Raw genomic sequence first — 18385 nt, forward strand, 5'->3', positions numbered from 1 at the left:
ACTTTCTGTGCAGGGAATTTTTATAGCTGACAATTATGTACACAGTCACTTGTGCTATACAATGTGTTGACTGCTTTATCACGTTAACAAGGAAATAATAAATACTAGAACCTGTTTAAATGATTGAACCGTACCTAGGTAAATCAAAATCTGTAACATACTTCGAGCAGCAGCCTACATTGACAATGTGCAGTTCAAGACACTCAAGCAAAATTTCATTACAACTGAGAATTTCTCTCCAGTGACTCAAATAGCTATCTTTGTAAAACAAAATAATTTTAATCTGATTAAACCCAAATTTTGGTACAGATTGACAATACAGAAATAAAAATCAACAAGGAAAATACGAAATATTATTGCAGGCATTTTTAACGATGTGTCAAGTGCATTTCAAGCAGAACAGAACGGTTGTTACAATGCAGAGAGGCTCCTTTTCTCATTAATCACATACCACAATGAACAACTTTCACATGATCTAAGTCTTAGGAACCATAACTTAGGGAGGGTTATCCTTCAAAATACACAAGTTTTTTTTCACTATAACAAGGCAAGCTCAGTTACAGAATTTTATTGATACAGTAGATTGATACAAATTGGACAGGGAGGGGAGGTAACTAGAGTAAGGTGTACAATTTGAATGTCTAATACACCATCAGTATTAAAATATTTTAACTAAAACCCTTTTATTTTTCCAATTTTATCTAAAAGCCTAGACAATTCTGGCATCAATACTGACCAGTAAAATGCCACAAGCATTTTCAGCTGACTTCACATTTTATACAACCGAGGACTTCCTATCCAACATCTTCAGTGGTGGAAAGCAGAAGCAGTAGAGCAGGTTACAGAAACAAGTATATAGAATCAAACACTAAAGGGATTTAGAAAATGTGACTTTCCAACAAAGTTAACCACAGAAGTATGTGTTGCAGGAAATTGCAATAATGTATTTGTTCTTTCCATGAACCAGTCCCTTCTTGAAAGTAGGATGCCATAGAAGGTACAATTATTAACAAGTATTGCTTGAGTTGTCAATGTTCATTGTAACCAACTTTCTTCACCCACACATTTAATACACAGTCGTGTTGGTGATTTAAAGCTGTAATTTAAAAGCTATACAAGCACATTTTCAATCAAAACATAAAAAAAATATTTACAATTTCCTTTATTTCAATCTCTCTCTAAAGCCAGTACATTGTAGTCAGCACACATCACAATGCATGACAACCCACAATTTATGAATTGATGCGTTTGCCAAAAGCTTGTGACCTTGGGGCTGCAAATGCATGGGTAATAGGTACAAGATGCTTTCTTTAACAACCAATTATCAGTTAGACAGTGTCCTTTAGCCTTGAGCTTTACAGTACAACAATTACCAAGCTCTAATGCCATCAGAAAATATTTACTCTTCATCTTCTTTCCCTCTTGTTGGGCTTGCGTCGCACCTGTTAAGACACAAAATAGGATACATTTTTTTTTGAAAGAATAATGCTTGCTACAACATTTCAGTTACTCTGTTCATGAATTGTTAAACACAACAGGTATATTCTCTAGATTTGGTTTTGTAGAGCTTAGGGTAAACTATGATCAAAACCTGATGCAAACAAAGTTTCCGTTCATTAAAATGTAATTGTTTTGAATAGGAGCTATACAAGATCAACTATCGGTTAAGTGTTTTACATTTAATGAACACTGTGTGATATAAAACAGGTGGTTCCATAGGGACATTTGTGACAGTCTGGCAAACAATAGGGGTGACAATGAAAAAAAGGGGGAAAACAAAATACTTCAAAAATGTGTTTTTAGTTTCTTTTACTTTTCTATTTTATTCTTACCCAGAGATTGTCCAAAGTGAGGTTGTGTAACAAGTACTACTAAAACTCTGAATAGATACCAATTGTAATACCCCATCCAAGATTTGTAACAATAGCTGTATATTAACAGATATGTACACCTCAATTAATAACCATACCCTCAGTGTACTTAATTCATTCTCCTCTTCCGTGTTTACTCCATCCACTGAACCTTCTTGGGAAATATCCATGTTCTCCAATGAACTATCATGACGTGAATCTATCTCTGCTGATGAATCATTTTCTCTACTGGCTGCTCGACTTGAACGTCCACCACGGCTGCAAAACAAAGACAAGTGAGCAACATATTTTTACAGTTGTGCCAACTATTCAGAAAGTAGTAAGAACGCCACAAGCAGCCCAGAATGCCATGCTTGTCACTGTGAACTAAATGTTGCACTGACGTGAATGTGGTTAAGTGCTGGTTTTCAAAATTTATATTTTGCACTAGCATTTAAGCATTCAACTATTTCTGCCAAGGTACAAATTCAACATCATGGTTTGGTGTGAGGAAAGGAGTAACGTGTGAAGACGTCCACCTTTCAGTATGACATCATTCACTTTAAATGTAGTTCATTCTTTAAACATGGCAGGGGAATGGGACACTCAAAACAGAGAAATATCTAAGTTTTATTTCCATAGACTTAAGTGCTGCAATGGGTTATTTAACTTCTGGAACCCAACAGTGCATCCAACCCAGAGCAAAGGGATAAAAGTGTCCCCTTTCTACCATGAAATGTGGAAGTCTCAACCCAATGCCTAGAGACCACACCTCTATAATAGAAAAATGACCATAATGCACCACTAAATTAGAAATCTCACTTACAGTGGGTTACAAGAACGCCCATTGTGGGGAAATTGAAGTTTCACATTAGTGCAGTATGGTATGCTCCTCTGAGGCCTGTATTAAAGAATACATTTAGAGCAAAGCAAAAACAAATTTGCTCTGTATCTGGTGATAATACACCTGCTTTTGGAGTGATTGATAGCAACAGTGGGTACCAAAGGTGGACAAAGATTCCACATCCCCTCTCCTCTAGTGCCAAAATCCCTGACCTTGAGCACAAAAAGTTTATAACCTATAGACCTATTAGTCCAACATCTGTTGTGGGGAAGTTATTAGAATCTACTAAAGACAGGGTGACTGAGCATTTGAACTGATCGGAGAGAGCCAACATGGATTTGTAATGTCATGGGTAAGTCATATCTAATTAACCTTGTTGAATTTTTTGAGGAGGTTACTAACATGGTAGATAAGGGTCAATGGGTGTTATTTATATGGACTTCCAGAAGGCATTTGATAAGGTTCCACACAGGAGACTGTTAGGAAAAATGTAAGTGCATGGAATTGGAGGCAACCGATTGACATGGGTAGGGAATTGATTAGGAGGTAGGAGACAGGGAGTAGGGATAATGGGTATGTAATCGAATTGGTATGATGTAACTAGTGGTGTCCTTCATGGCTCTGTCCTGGGGTATCATTTTTTCCCCCACTATATTTATCAATGACTTAGATGGAGTAATAGAGCTCCTGAAAGACTTGTGGCATATACCAGTGCCTGCTTACACACAATGCACTATAGGTGGCGTTACTAGTTATAGAACAAAAAAGGATACATGGTTAATTTCAATTTTCATTGTCTGGTAAAAAGGAAAACATTTCAACTACAACAAATTATAAACAAAGTTCTTAAGTTACTACACTAGGTAGTGAGCAATCTAAGACAATATTATAAAAGAGCAAGGCATGATAAAAATCTAAGAAGTTGATGCCTATGCAACACTAAGAAATGTAACAAAGTTCTAGGCAATGGCTTTAATTGGCCAAGTAGCAGGATGAAAGTCAAATCTACGATCGATGATAGTGACACTCTCTCAAAAACCTTCAGACCCCACAATCTAGATTGAGGTCAGAGGCTAGTATTGGACCATATTCAATAAAGTAACTACAGAGCAGGTTGAATGAAAATATTTTTCTTAATAGAGCATTACTCTCTGCTGTTTTTCAGTACAGTGCGGCCGTGCTTATCTATCATCCCATTATTAACTGCATACTTGATAGTGCCTGAATTTTTGGGGCATGATGTAGAGAACCACAGGAATCCAGATTGGGTCAAGAAAGCAGTGTGAATCAGAGTGTGTTTACCTTAGCCTGATTTGGAAGAACTATATTCTGCAGCAATGCTGCTTTTAAAGCTATAAGAGGCATGCTTGTAAAATTAATGTAGTTATACTACCGGGGGGGGGGGGGGGGGGGGGGGAGGGGGGGTTGAATTCAAGTCACTTGTTCTCAAATTGTAAAAATAAATTCTAACTTCAATCATACTTTTAAACAGAATTATTACTTAGCAGCATTCTACTAAAACTGGGTTAACTTGTTATTTCTGTATGAGTGGGTACGCTGTTCATCTAGGTTTAGGTTTGAATAAATATTACTTTAATTGTATCAATCGATATATTGAAATCTTGATTATCTGTCAGTTTCTATAGTCCAGGGGGTCCCATCCATTATGGTGGATAATTAAGGTTCCATTATGATTCATATAATAATGCAGATGAAAGAACAGTCTGTGCTACCATATCTGCAATTATATTTTCACTTGCTGTCGACTTATCATAAACTAGATGTTTAAGCTGCACCTCAATACAGATTTCTGTGAAACAGAGAGGTGGAATGCAACTTATGTACCATTTAGCTGCCCAGGACAAAAAGTTGTGTGATGCAATTATTTTTACTATTACATCATATTTGGGAAATGGCAGTGTAATAATGACTAAAGTTAAAATGGAAAACCATGGTATCAGAGTGTCAGGGCACCTTTGCATTCAATGATATTAGTTTAAATTACTCCTTTTTTTAATACAAATTCAAGTCTGCATGTTAGCAGTTTACATAAGCAAAATTACTACACATCAACAATTTGAAGTTACAGTGACGGAAACACAAAGGATTGTCTAGATTAACTGCATTCTAATTAAAGGAAATATTAGAATTCAGGATCCAATTTACATGCCATGATCCCATACATTTTGTTTTTGTCTCTTCCTCCAAGACCCTTAGAACTACTTAATCCTGCAAAAACAGGTGATCTGCTCTTAGTTTTCAGCCACTTTTTCTCTCCATCTGCCAAACAGTTCAACTCTGCTTGCTACCTCACTCATATAACCCAGAAACTAGCCAAGTACTGAACTGTGGAGAGAAGCCAAACTCAGGATCTTCAAATATTTCAACTCAACCCTCTGCCTTAAAATATCTGAATAAGACAACATTTTAAAATTTTCATTTCGAAACAATCATCCAAAGAGACACAAAACACAGTTCAAAATGTTAATGCAATCTTTAATCACATTAGTTTGTTTCTATTTTCAGCCTTTAAACAAGACATCCACTCACAAATTTCTCTTTGGTTGTGACTGCGGCGTAGGTGGCGTTTTTGGCGGCCTTCCTCGTTTCTTCTGTGGCGTTGACTCGGTCGATAAAGACTCATTTACACCAGACTCTGGAGTTTCTATTCTATAGTATTAGATAATTGCAACATTTAGTGTTTCTTTAGAAATTGTGCAAATTTATTAAAAATCTATAAAAATACAGACACTGCACAATTTGGCCTAGATCTGCTGAGTTCATTAAGTACTTTGGAGGACTCCAAATACATAAAAGAATTAATACAGAGAGTAAAATTGCAAGATTATAATCTAATCACATGGATCAAATTATAAGAGTAAAGCTTGATTTACTTTATAAATGTCATTTGAACCCTTTTAGCCCAAAAATTATTTCCTGTTGTTTATTAAGTATATACTCAATCTATGTGTACAGCTAAGTTTGCAATTCTTATCACTTTGGATTAAGTCTTTTTAAGTCTATTCTGGATTTATAAAATAAAGCAGACTGCTGAAAGTGCATTAAAGCACTGACATAGTTATGGCAATAATTTGCAGCTAATTAAAAGGGAAATTCTACATGCAGTATTAAAATAATCTACCGGCTGGCTACAGACTCTTAGGCAACACGTCAAAAAACTGAAACTTGCGAATTCATCGCACAAAACTTACTAATGTTCAGAATAGGTCTATGGATTATAGTGTCTGCATTTAGGTCACCATCCAATAAAAACAAAAAAAAAATTATAAAAAGGGCAGCTTTACAGTTAATGATATTACTGTCTTAATGGGGCAGTCATTTACAAATCAATTACAAACCTAAAAAACATTCTGCACCTTATTTTTTGTGGTATTTTATATTTTTATGACTATTATGAAGTACAAGAGGGTAGGGGGGAATGGAGTGACATCTTTGCTAGGACAGAATTAAAAGTAGTGGAGTGAGGGGATACTTGAAGTGGAAAGCATAGTGGGGAAACGCTGTGGCTCCAAATGGACTTATATCAGAAATGTTAACAATGCTTCTAGGATTGAGAGACAAATCAATTATTTTCCTAATGGTGAGCAACTAGGAGCTGTGGAGGAGCAAAGGGAGTTAGGTGTCCAGTGCACAAATCACTAAAAGCTAGTGCACAGGTAGAAAAAGAAACAAAAAGGCTAATGGAATGTTGGTCTTCATCTCGAGAGTTGGAATTCAGAAGGATGTGATGCTTCAGTTGTACAAAGCCTTGGTCAGACCCCATCTGGAGTACTGCATTCAGTTTCAGGCACCACACCTCAGGAAGGATATATTTGCGTTGGAAGGAGTACAGCGCAGATTCACCGGAATACCATCAGAGCTTGGAGTTAAATTATGAGGACAGGTTGCATAAACTTGGCTTTTATTCCCTTGAGTTTAGAATGTTGAGGGGTGTTCTAACTGAGGTGTTTAAAATGAAGAAGACATCTGATAGGGTAGATACAGAGAAACCATTTCCTCTGGTGGGAGAATCCAGAACAAGGGGACATAAAATTAGAGCTAGGCCATTTAGAAGTGAAATCAGGAAACACTTTTTCACAAAATATGGTAATGTTATTCCTATGACTTTGTTATGGATCACCAAACTGATAGGGGTCAATGGATCTGCAGTGTCTAATCAATTAACTAAGGTATCCAATTAAGGGAAGGTAGTGGTGATGGATTTCAATTATTCAGTTATAAAGGTGGACAAACTAGGGACAGGCACAAGAGATTGCAGGCTTCCAAGAAACGTTTATTGATGCAATTGAATAATTGCTTCTTAACTCTGCATGTAAGGAGTAGGGGGCAATAGCTTAGACCTAATGTTCAGTAATGAGCCACAGTTAATTGGTGACAAACGTAGGGGAAGCATCTGGAGTACTGTATTTTTAAGTTTCTCCACCCATCCCCGCTTTTAAAAAAGAGATTTTTGCTCTACAGAAGGACAACAAAGATGATCCCCAGCCTGTGCATGAGCTGTAGAGATGGACTAGAGTTTGGATTCATTGGAGAGGTGTAGACTTGGTGGGGATCAGATTCAGGTCTTCAAAATTGTTAAGGGTATCAATAACATACAAGTGGATAGATTGCCTGTAGGGATAGGGCCATCCATTTAAACTGAGAAAGCAGGTTGTAAGGTTATATTTTTCTGTGGGTGATCGATCTATAGAATAGCACCCTAGAGGTGGTAGCGAGGGCTGACTCTGCAGTTCTTCAAGAAGGCTTTAGAAAGCTACAAAGATCACAGCAGAAGGAAGGTTAAGATTTAGGATAATAACCAAAAGGTTGGACCTGCTTGGGTTCACATGAGCTCCCTTGAGTCAGAGAGGAATTTCTGATATAGGTTTCTTGAATTGACTATGGTCTCTCTCTCTCTCTGGAGGATTGGGGAGTTGAAGGCGGGAGGAGTATGGGTGTGGATGAGTCCAGTCGGATGAATGTATATAGGCCTAATGGCCTTTGAGTCCTGAGTACATCAGACATTTTGAGTATTTTGTGGGGAAGACAACACCACACGGTGGTGTGACAGAATTGTTACAGGTCAATGCTATCATTTAACATGAAAATTTACAGTATAGTGCAACCTAGTGCCACGTCAGGTACGTGTTGACATTTTTAATCTACAACAAAGTCTGATGTGATGTTCTAAGAACATAAGAAATAGGAGCAGCAGTAGGCCATACGGCCCCTCAAGCCTACTCTGCCATTCAATAAGATCATGGCTGATCTTTGACCTCAACTCCACTTTCCCGCCCGATCCCCTTTTCCCTTGATTCCTCTAGAGTCCAAAAATCTATCTCAGCCTTGAATATATTCAATGACTCAGCATCCACAGCTCTCCAGGGCAGAGAATTCCAAAGATTCACAACCCTCATTTCTAAAAAAAAATCATTCGTGGGATGTGGGCGTCGCTGGCAAGGCCAGCATTTATTGCCCATCCCTAATTGTCCTTGAGAAGGTGGTGGTGAGCCGCCGCCTTGAACTGCTGCAGTCCGTGTGGTGACGGTTCTCCCACAGTGCTATTAGGTAGGGAGTTCCAGGATTTTGACCCAGCAACGATGAAGGAACAGCAATATATTTCCAAGTCGGGATGGTGTGTGACTTGGAGGGGAACGTGCAGGTGGTGTTGTTCCCTGTTGCTGCTGCCCTTGTCCTTGTCCTTCTAGGAGATAGAGGTTGCGGGTTTGGGAGGTGCTGTCGAAGAAGCCGTGGCAAGTTGCGGCAGTGCATCCTGTAGATGGTACACACTGCAGCCACGGTGCGCCGGTGAAGAGAGTGAACGTTTAGGGTGGTGATGGGGTGCCAATCCAGCAGGCTGCTTTGTCCTGGATGGTGTTGAGCTTCTTGTGTTATTGGAGCTGCACTCATCCAGGCAAATGGAGAGTATTCCATCACGCTCCTGACTCGTGCCCTGTAGATGGTGGAAAGGCTTTGGGGAGTCAGGAGGTGAGTCACTCGTTGCAGAATACCCGGCCTCTGACCTGCTCTTTTAGCCACATTATTTATGTGGCTGGTCCAGTTAAGTTTCTGGTCAATAGTGACCCACCCCCGCCGAGGATGTTGACTGTGGGGGATTCGGCGATGGTAATGCCGTTGAATGCCAAGGGGAGCTGGTTAGGCTCCCTCTTGTTGGAGATGGCCATTGCCTGGTGCGAATGTTACTTCCTCCTCATCTGAGTCTTAAATGGTTGTTCATCAAGGATGGGGCAGTTTTTGTAAAGGCATAAGAATAATTCCAGTAGCTTAAAAAGTAATTGACAGGCCAAGGTTTTCTATTTGGTCACATCACTGAATGTTTTACCTATCTAGTAAGGCTAATGAAGACACTTCTGAAGGCAAAGCAATTTGGAACTCACCTATGAGAGTGATATAAGAGCCAAAAAAAAATCAAAGTATTTAAAAGTCCCAAAATTTAACTGACCACCTTACACTTTTCATGATATGAAGGGATTCACAACCTTTACAGTCAATTATGGGTCTTTTTAGATCGACTTGATTTTAGTTATAGGCAAGTTGCTAAAAGGGATCGTTAGATTAGTGATACTCTGTAAGGGCATCTGGATAGAGAAGGGGTTATTTGAGACTGCTGAAAAAAAAGTCTCACCAAACTAGTTGAACTTTTTGAGGCAGTCACTAGTTTGGTGGATGAAGGTAGCCCAGTCAACATAGCAATTTCAAAAAGCTTTTCACACAACGGGCTACTTTATAAGATAGAGTCATGTTGGATTGAAGGGCAGATCCTGGGTTGGATAAAAAACTGCTTGCACCCTCAGGTAGACGGTGGCGGTAATTCTGCATGTAGTCTGGTTACGATTGGAGTCCCACAGTGATCGGTTTTAGGACTGTTACCCTTCATAATGATCTGAATGAAGCCATTGGGAGAACTGTCCAGAAGTTTGCGGATGACACAAAGATCTGTGCTAGTGTTGGAATCTTGGATAAAAAAAGACTACAATTAGATCTGGATGCGATGGGGGAAATGGGCACACATTTAATGTAGATAAATGTGTTGTTATGTACGTTGGTATAATTAATGCCAAGTATGTGTATACTGTGCAGGGTTCCAAACTAAACTATTGAGCAGCAAAGAGGCCTAGGTGTTGAGGTGCATGAATCTCTGAAGGTTCACGACCAGTGGCGCGATGCTATAGCATTTCTAGGACAAATATAGTATAAAAGAAAAAGCACTATAATGTGCTTGTGCAAGACATTGGTTATGCCTCATGTAGAATACTATGTCCAGTTTCGCTCCCCTCACAGTGAATGATAGGCCTTGAAAAGGTTCAGAGGAAGGTCACCAGATTGATAGTTTAAAAACATGAGTCTGAGAGAGCAGAGTCTTTTTACTCTAGAAAAGCATAGACTTCAGGGAAATGTGATTCAAGTAATTTAAAATAATGAAGGGACTAGACTGTATCCATGTGGATAGACTATTTGAATTACTTCGGTTAGATGGAACTAGGGGACATGCATGGAAGTTACATAAACATAGAAATAGGTTAGATGTTTTTTCTTGTCACTCAGGGTCATCAACCTTTGAAACAAGTTGCCAGCTCGTGCACATTTGCTGCAAGCGTTCAAAAGGGAGCTGGATGGTTTCCTGGCTCAGGCTAACATCACTGCCTACAAAAGGTAGGAGGGATGTGAAGTGAATCTGTTTCACGGTCACTATGGTCTCCTGGAACTCATTTTGATCATTGGCTCAGTGGTAGCGTCTCGCCTCTGAATCAGAAGGTTGTGGGTTCAAGCCCCACTCCAGAGATATGAGCACATAACCTAAGCTAGCACTTCTGTGCAGTACTGCACTGTCGGAGGTGCCGTCTTTAAGATGAGATGTTGAACCCCTCAGGTGGATGTGAAAGATCCCATGGCACGATTTGAAGAGCAGGGGAATTCTCCCCAGTGTCCTGGCTAACATTTATCCCTCAACCAACACCTTAAAAAAAAATAAGCTAGGCCATTTATTTCATTGCTGTTTGTGGGAGCTTGCTGTTTGCAAATTGGTTGCCATGTTTCCTACATTACAACAGTGACTACACTTCAAAAGGTACTTAATTGGCTGTAAAGCGCTTTGGGACATCCTGAGGTCATGAAAGGCGTTATATACATACAAGTCTTTAGAGATCAGAGAAGAATTTCCCAGAATTGCTTTGTCCCTTGGATTGGCCTAGGGTTTCTTTTAAATCTGTGTTTACCTTTCCCAGGAGATTACATTGGTGGGTGGGGAGAACTGGGCGTCACAATGTTTAGTTGCAACATGACAGGATGGGAAAGGCTTGTTAGACCAGATGGTCATTTCTTGTCCATCAGTCTCACGTGGTCGTATGTGCAAAATAAGAGTAGAAAAGCTGGGTGCTATGGGGTATGCTGGACTTTTTGTTGGAAACAGCTTTCATATCTAGTTGCTGGAGGACATTTTGGTTTGTGCATGCACTGTTCTAAGATTATTGCTCTCCTTCATTTTGGGGGACATCTTAAGAGAAGGCTAGTTTGATGGTCTCAAGTTGCATAAAAATGGCCAGTTTCAGTACGCCACTGGAGTTTCGGGCAGGGGCAGGTCACAAGGGAGACAGTGGCAACAATGGGTACTCGTTCGCTTATCTGGATCACTTGAATTCAGGGATGCAACTTCCTTTACCCCTAAAGAAAAAGTATTTTCCACTGCAGATATGGCATATTGAGCCAGGTGGCCTATAATGGCCTTGAAGCTTTTTAAAGTTCTCCACTGTAGTTCCAGGAAGCTTTTGCTCAGGAATAGTGGTTCCAAGGACTTAATCTGGAATCTCACTAGGAACCTTGAAATTCTTAGTTAAGCATATTTGCTCAATTTTAATTCACCCATCGTTAAAAGTTCCTTCATTGCAGCATACAAATGCTTATAAACGATTTTGCAGGTTTCCCCTTTGTTACTCTATCTGGAGATCTACATAGAATGTACAGCGCAGAAACAGGCCATTCAGCCCAACTGGTCCATGCTCATGTTTATGCTCCACAAGAGCCTCATTCCACCCCACTTCATTTAACCCCATCAGCACATCCTTCTATTCCTTTCCCCCTCATGTGTTTATCTAGCTTCTCCTTAAATGCATCTATGCTAGTCGCCTCAACTACTCCTTGTGGTAGCGAGTTCTACATTCTAACCACTTTCTGGGTAAGGAAGCTTCTCCTGAATTCCCTTTTGGATATATTAGTGACTATCTTATATTTATGGCCCCTAGTTTTGGTCTCCCCGCAAGTGGAAACATCTTCTCTATGTTTACCCTATCAAACCCTTTCATAATCTTAAAGGCCTCCATCAGATCACCCCTCAGTCTTCTCTTTTCTATGTCTACTCCATACATGGATCACTTTGCTGTGGTTTAGGCCTGATCACTCCTGATCAGGCCTAAACTTACCTTTTACTAGTTTGAATGTGTCCCCTTGTCCTACTCACGTAATTTAAAGTAAATATTCTGGATTTACCATTTTCATTCTGTTAACAAACGTAGATGCCTCCTTTCCCGTCTGAAATGCCAAAGTTTCTCCAGTTTTTCTTCATCACTCAGACCTTTGATACCAGGGATCAGACTCTCCTCTTCTCTGCACTGCCTCCAGTACCTGAATGTCTCTCCTTGTGGCTTTGCACCCAGAATTGAACACAATATTCAAGGTGTGGTCTCACCAGTGCACTTCACAGTTTGGCCATCACTTTCTCTAATTTAGGAAATTTAGAGATTGAGATGAGCACTGCCTCTTATAGTTTATCTGACACACTGGGTCATAAAGCAGACATGCATTATATTTACCAACTATGACTCTTTGGTTATTAGAAGTCTCCTATTAAAATAACTTCTGTTTTCACATACCCTTCCCATCTCTTCATAGGGCAAATTGTCCTCCTATGTTGACCTGGTGCTCTGTAGAATACCTAGTGTTAGTTTGGATTTTTTCTATATTAAAGATGTCTAACCAGAGTAGTTCAATTTGTTGCTTTCCCCTTCCACAGGATTAACTGTTTCCCTCTGTTTGACCCGACATACATGGCTACATCTTCTTTTAATCCAGTGTCTTTTCTGAACACTCTACACCTTAATGTTCTATTTATTTCTGTCCAATTAGCCATACTTCTAATATTTCCACATCATTGTTGCCTACTGCCACAACAGCCTCCAGTTAGGGCATTTTAATTCTGAGGAGTCTAGCATTCATCTATATACATCTTGTTATATATTTACCTTCTTTCATGCCCCCCCGCCAATGTCCGTCACTTTCTGATCTCCAGTTGATGTATAGCTCTTTGGGTATCTGTGTCCATACCCCCTGCTAACGACCGTCTACCCAACAATCCAATTAATCTAAGATCCAGTATCTTTCCTGTCCCCCTCTCCTCACCTATAAAGTTCAAATTATTTTTGAGTACTGTCTCAATTTTCTTCACAAATCTCTTTGTTCCTTACTTAGGAGAAGCAAGCTGCGATTAATCTATCTGGTCCTTTTTATCCTGAAGGTGTTCACAATTATTAATGAAATCAGCATTGTTGTACTCACATAGTGTTGCCAGCTACTTATTTACATCCCCATGAACTACCCTCCTTCCCAAACACTGGAACTATACCAGAGGACATTATTTTGTATCCATTATCTTTTGCATTTTGCGGTAATCCTTCTGTATGTGACATTTAAGGCCCTTATATTATTTCTCCCTATGGTCTTTACCCCTTTGTGGGCTACCACCAGTGTGCCTTTTCCTATCCCCTTCAATATCCCTTCCTCATTACGATGCTGGCTCCAGGTCGACAACTCACCATCCTGAAGATACTGAATTTACAACACACATGGCTAATCACTTTTTTGAGCAAAGAATCCCCCAAGAGTACAATTTCTGATTTACAAACTACACCTTTGTCCAAGCTAAACCCTCTGTTTTTCTAACAGCCTCTTCTTCTGAAACCTTGTTTCTCTGTACATTGATGGACAGTGCTTGGTATCTGTATTCTTTATTGTAGTCTCTTGGGTAGCTTCACAATCTTTTTTACCACTTCTAGCAACTTGAAACCACACTATCCCCAAAATTTCCTTGATTTCCCTCAGCACTTGTCTCTATTTCACAGCAATGCGGTCCTCGATTATACTGGTATCTGGTTCTCATCACATATTCTTGAGGTCTAGTGTTAGCGTAGCCATTTTGTTCACCTGTAATAGCTCAGTTACTGAACCTAATATTATCCATTCTTTGTTTTTAAAAAGGGAGGTAATGGCAGCAGTTTTTAAAAATGATATGTGGTTGCTACTGGAGGATACGGAGAGGTTGACAATGTCGCTCCACAGCATGGAACTGAGGAAAATTAGTTCAGAATGTTACAGGACAGATTATCAAGTCTGTGGTGGTGTTTTTCTCTTCGAGCCATCAAGTCTAATTCCACACTCCTGCTTGCTCCCCATATTCTTTCATGTTCCTTTTCGGGGGGAGAAAATGTATGGACTCTGCTTCAACAAAAACTTGTGGGACAGAATTCCACATTCTAACCAGCCTGTGTAAAGAATTTTATGTAGCTACCCCTTTAATTCTTTTAGTAATAATTTTAAATTTGTGCCCTCTCACTACTGCCTTGCCAATCACTGGAAACAATCTCACTATTTCCCTCTCACAACTCTTCATAATCTTAAGTAGTCAGGAACTGTGCTGTAAGAGGCTACATAAACTTGAGTCATAAGCAGGCCATTTCTAGTGGAAAAACAATTTAGTTACACCTATCAACTTATATCTCTGGATATTTATCAGAACTGGGCTTCAATCAATTAAGACGAGCATTTCCCAAACCAGGTTTTCTCACTTAGTGACTATCTGAATAGCTTCAACGCTCATTCTATGTAAATCCATATTATATTTTGACTTTTCTAGTCTTGAAAACTTTATGGGTCTTTTTAGCTTTCAAGTTTTATTTAGAGTAATAAATATAATTTTAAGCTCTAAGTTTGAGTCTAACAATGGCTGAGGATATATAAAATTATCACTTTCCAAGTACCAACCTCTGCTGAGATTTTTTGGGTGTTCTTGGCTGCCTGGTTCTTTTTTGCTTTTGTTCCTTGTTTTCATTATCTCCATCACCATCTTCTTCTTCTGATATTGCCCTCTTTTTACCCCTTTTGCCTCCCTTTCCTTGACTCTCTCCCTTGGGCACTTCCTCATTAGTAGCTTTTGGCGGACGGCCTCTCCTCGTCTTCTTTGGTGGGCTATTCTGTTCATCTTCATTCTCCAAGAGGTCTTCTTTTGATCTTTTCTCTTCTGGCCTTTGCTGTTCGTCTGATTCAGAGGTGTGCGCAGCCCTTTTTCGACCACGCTGACCTGTTTTTGCAGGTTTTACCTGATCCAGAAGTTCTGCACTTGACCTATCCTCTTCATCTAACGAAATTGCAGAGGCTGCTTTCTTTCGTCCTCTTGGTTTATCTGTTTCTGACTATAAAGAACAATTGGTTACATCACTGGCTCATGGGATTAGACACAAAAAACACATTCAATATTATGCAACATCAACACATTCAATTACAACTACCTGTGACAGGGCAAAGAACGTGATTAATAAATGCTGGGAAATTTTTTTCAAAAATTTAGACATTTTTGTTAAGTACTATAATAGAATCACTATGACTTGAGCTTAATATGTTGAGCAGCCTACAAATTACCATGGTGTCAAACATTTGACTGACAGAAGTGAACTGAGAAGTGATTATCCCATATAAACCAGAAAAACAACAGATTACACTTGGATCAGACTACAGTATCTTCCAGAACGTCTCAATTCAGTCATGTCCACAATAACGCCTCACCACCCAGGTTATCATTATTACTCCTTGCAAAGTGACTCTTCCTTCTACACCAATACCCTTCCAAGGTGTCAGAACATAAACATATGGTGACACAGCATGTTGGTACATTTTAGAACATGGTTTTGCATCACTTCCCTAAAAAACAATTTCACCTGGGGGAAATTACAGACTATAGCCAGACAAAATGTAACAGGGTAGATGTGTTACAAATTTGACCTTGATGCTGGATGGAAGCAAAGAAAGATTGTGTGCTTTAGGTACCAATAGGCAAGTCACAGATCTTAAGTGAATATTTTGTATCCGTCTTCTCAGTAAAGGAAGGGGACAAAATACCAATGATACAAGGGAACCTAAAAGTAAGTCAAAGGGAGGAACTTAGTGGATTCAATATTAGTTTCCAGCCCAGAGTATTAAAAGAAATTGATGAAGGTAATGCAGATGAGTCAGTCCCAATTTTCCAAAGCTCTCCACTATCGGGAGTTGTGCCTTTAGAATGGAAAATTGCATTCTCACCCCATTATTTAAGATGTGGAGATGCCGGTGATGGACTGGGGTTGACAATTGTAAACAATTTTACAACACCAAGTTATAGTCCAGCAATTTTATTTTAAATTCACAAGCTTTCGGAGGCTTCCTCCTTCGTCAGGTGAACGATGTGAACATTGTTCACATCGTTCACCTGACGAAGGAGGAAGCCTCCGAAAGCTTGTGAATTTAAAATAAAATTGCTGGACTATAACTTGGTGTTGTAAAATTGTTTACAATTATTTAAGAAAGGAGGGATGGAGTAACCAGGAAACTACAGACCTATCAGCTTAACACCAGATGTGAGGAAGTTACGACGACAGTGACTGGGCACTTAGACAAGTATGAACTGGTCAAAGAGAGTCAGCATGGATTTGTGAAGGATAGGTTTTGCCTGACTAATTTAGTTGATTTTTTTGAAGAAGTCACTAACATGGTAGATATGATATGACTGTCAATGAATGTTCTCTTACATGGACATCCATACAAGAGATTATTAGCAAAAATAAAAAAGCACAAAATTGGAGGTAACCTTGTGATATGGGTTGGTAAATGGTTGGGAGGTAGGAGACAAAGTAGGGATAAATGGAACATACTCTGATTGGCAGGATGTGACAAGTGGTGTTCCCCAGGGATCAGCTTTTCACCACATACATCAATGACTTGGATGAAGATATAGAGAGTTGTATATCCAAGCTCACAGATTACACTAAATTAGGAAGCACAAGTTATGTAGATAGGAGTAGGAAGTTACAAAAAGGGACAAGGACAGATTAAGTAAGTATGCAAAACTGTGGCAGATGGAGCTCAATTTGGGGAAGAGTGACTCATCCACTTTGGATCCAAGAAAGACAAATTGGAATTATCTTGTTTTTTTAAAATGGTGAAAAACAAAAAAGGATTTAGTAATCCAGGTACAGAAATCATTAAAAGCTAGTGCACAGGTACGGAAAGTAATCAAAAAAGCTAATGGAACATTTGCCTTTATCTCAAGGGGGCTTGAGACTAAAAGCCAATAAATCCTCTAGATCGGATGGCCTACATGAGGGTTCTGAAAAAGGCAGCTGCAGAGATAGTGGATGCATTTGTTATGATCTTCCGAAATTCCCTAGATTCTAGAACGGTCGCAGTGGATTGGAAGGTAGCAAATGTAACCCCGCTATTCAAGAAAGGAGGGAGAGATAAAACAGGGAACTACAGGCCAGTTAGCCTGACATCAGTCGTCCGGAAAATGCTGGAATCCATTATTAAGGAAGTGGTAACAGGGCGTTTCAATCATCATAATATGATTATGATGTGGAGATGCCGGTGATGGACTGGGGTTGACAAATGTAAGGAATCTTACAACACCAGGTTATAGTCCAACTGTTATTTTAAAATCACATTTCATTTTTAAAATAAAACAGTTGGACTATAACCTGGTGTTGTAAGATTCCTTACATAATATGATTAGGCAGAGTCAACATGGTTTTATGAAAGGGAAATCGTGTTTGACAAATTTAGAGTTTTTTGTGCTTGTAACTAGCAGAGTAGATAAAGGGGAACCAATGGATGTAGTGTATTTGGATTTTTAAAAGACATTCGATAAGGAGCCACATAAAAGGTTGTTACACAAGATAAGGGCTCATGGAGTTGGGGGTAACATATTAGCATGGATAGAGGATTGGTTAACTGACAGAAAACAGTAGAGATAAACTGGCCATTTTCAGGTTGGCAGGCTGTAACTAGTGGGGAACCGCAAGGATCGGTGCTTGGGCCCCAGCTATTTACAATCTATATTAATGACTTGGATGAAGGGTCTGAGTGTAATGTATCCAAGTTTGCTGACAATACAAAGCCAGGTGGGAAAGCAAGCTGTGAGGAGGACACAAAAAGAGTCTGCAAAGGGATATAGACAGATTAAGTGAGTGGGCAACAAGGTGACAGATGGAGTATCATGTTTCAGGGAAATGTGAGGTTATTCACTTTGGTAGGAAGAATAGAAAAACAGAATATTTTTTAAATGATGAGAAACTATTAAATGTTGGTGTCCAGAGAGACTTGCGTGTCCTGGTACAAGAAACACAAAAAGTTAGCATGCAGGTACAGCAGGCAATTAGGAAAGCAAATGGCATGTTGGCCTTTATTGCAAGGGGCTTGGAGTTCAAGTGAGGAAGTCTTACTACAATTGTACAGGGCTTTGGTGCGACCTCACCTTGAGTACTGTGTACAGTTTTGGTCTCCATATCTAAGGAAGGATATACTTGCCTTAGAGGTGGTGCAATGAAGGTTAACTAGATTAATTCCTGGGATGAGAGCAGAGTTGAGTAAAATGGGC

The 18385-nt window shown here is 39.4% G+C and overlaps 1 protein-coding gene across 3 annotated transcripts in view; it reads right to left on the minus strand.

Annotated features, from left to right (window-relative positions):
- Positions 1-259: 259 nt before the first annotated feature.
- Positions 260-18385, minus strand: part of pds5b (PDS5 cohesin associated factor B) — a 218689-nt gene continuing 200563 nt past the window's right edge. For all 3 annotated transcript variants that reach the window (XM_067985956.1, XM_067985959.1, XM_067985957.1), the window contains exons 32-35: positions 14746-15173; positions 5245-5364; positions 1970-2129; positions 260-1442 (exon numbers count right to left, since the gene is read on the minus strand). In XM_067985956.1, the coding sequence (XP_067842057.1) occupies positions 1407-1442; positions 1970-2129; positions 5245-5364; positions 14746-15173 (744 nt within the window). In that variant the 3' untranslated portion in view covers positions 260-1406. The remainder of the gene's footprint in view (positions 1443-1969; positions 2130-5244; positions 5365-14745; positions 15174-18385) is intronic.

This window comes from Heptranchias perlo, chromosome 6, assembly GCF_035084215.1.
Source record: "Heptranchias perlo isolate sHepPer1 chromosome 6, sHepPer1.hap1, whole genome shotgun sequence".
NCBI classification, from domain to species: Eukaryota; Metazoa; Chordata; class Chondrichthyes; order Hexanchiformes; family Hexanchidae; genus Heptranchias; species Heptranchias perlo.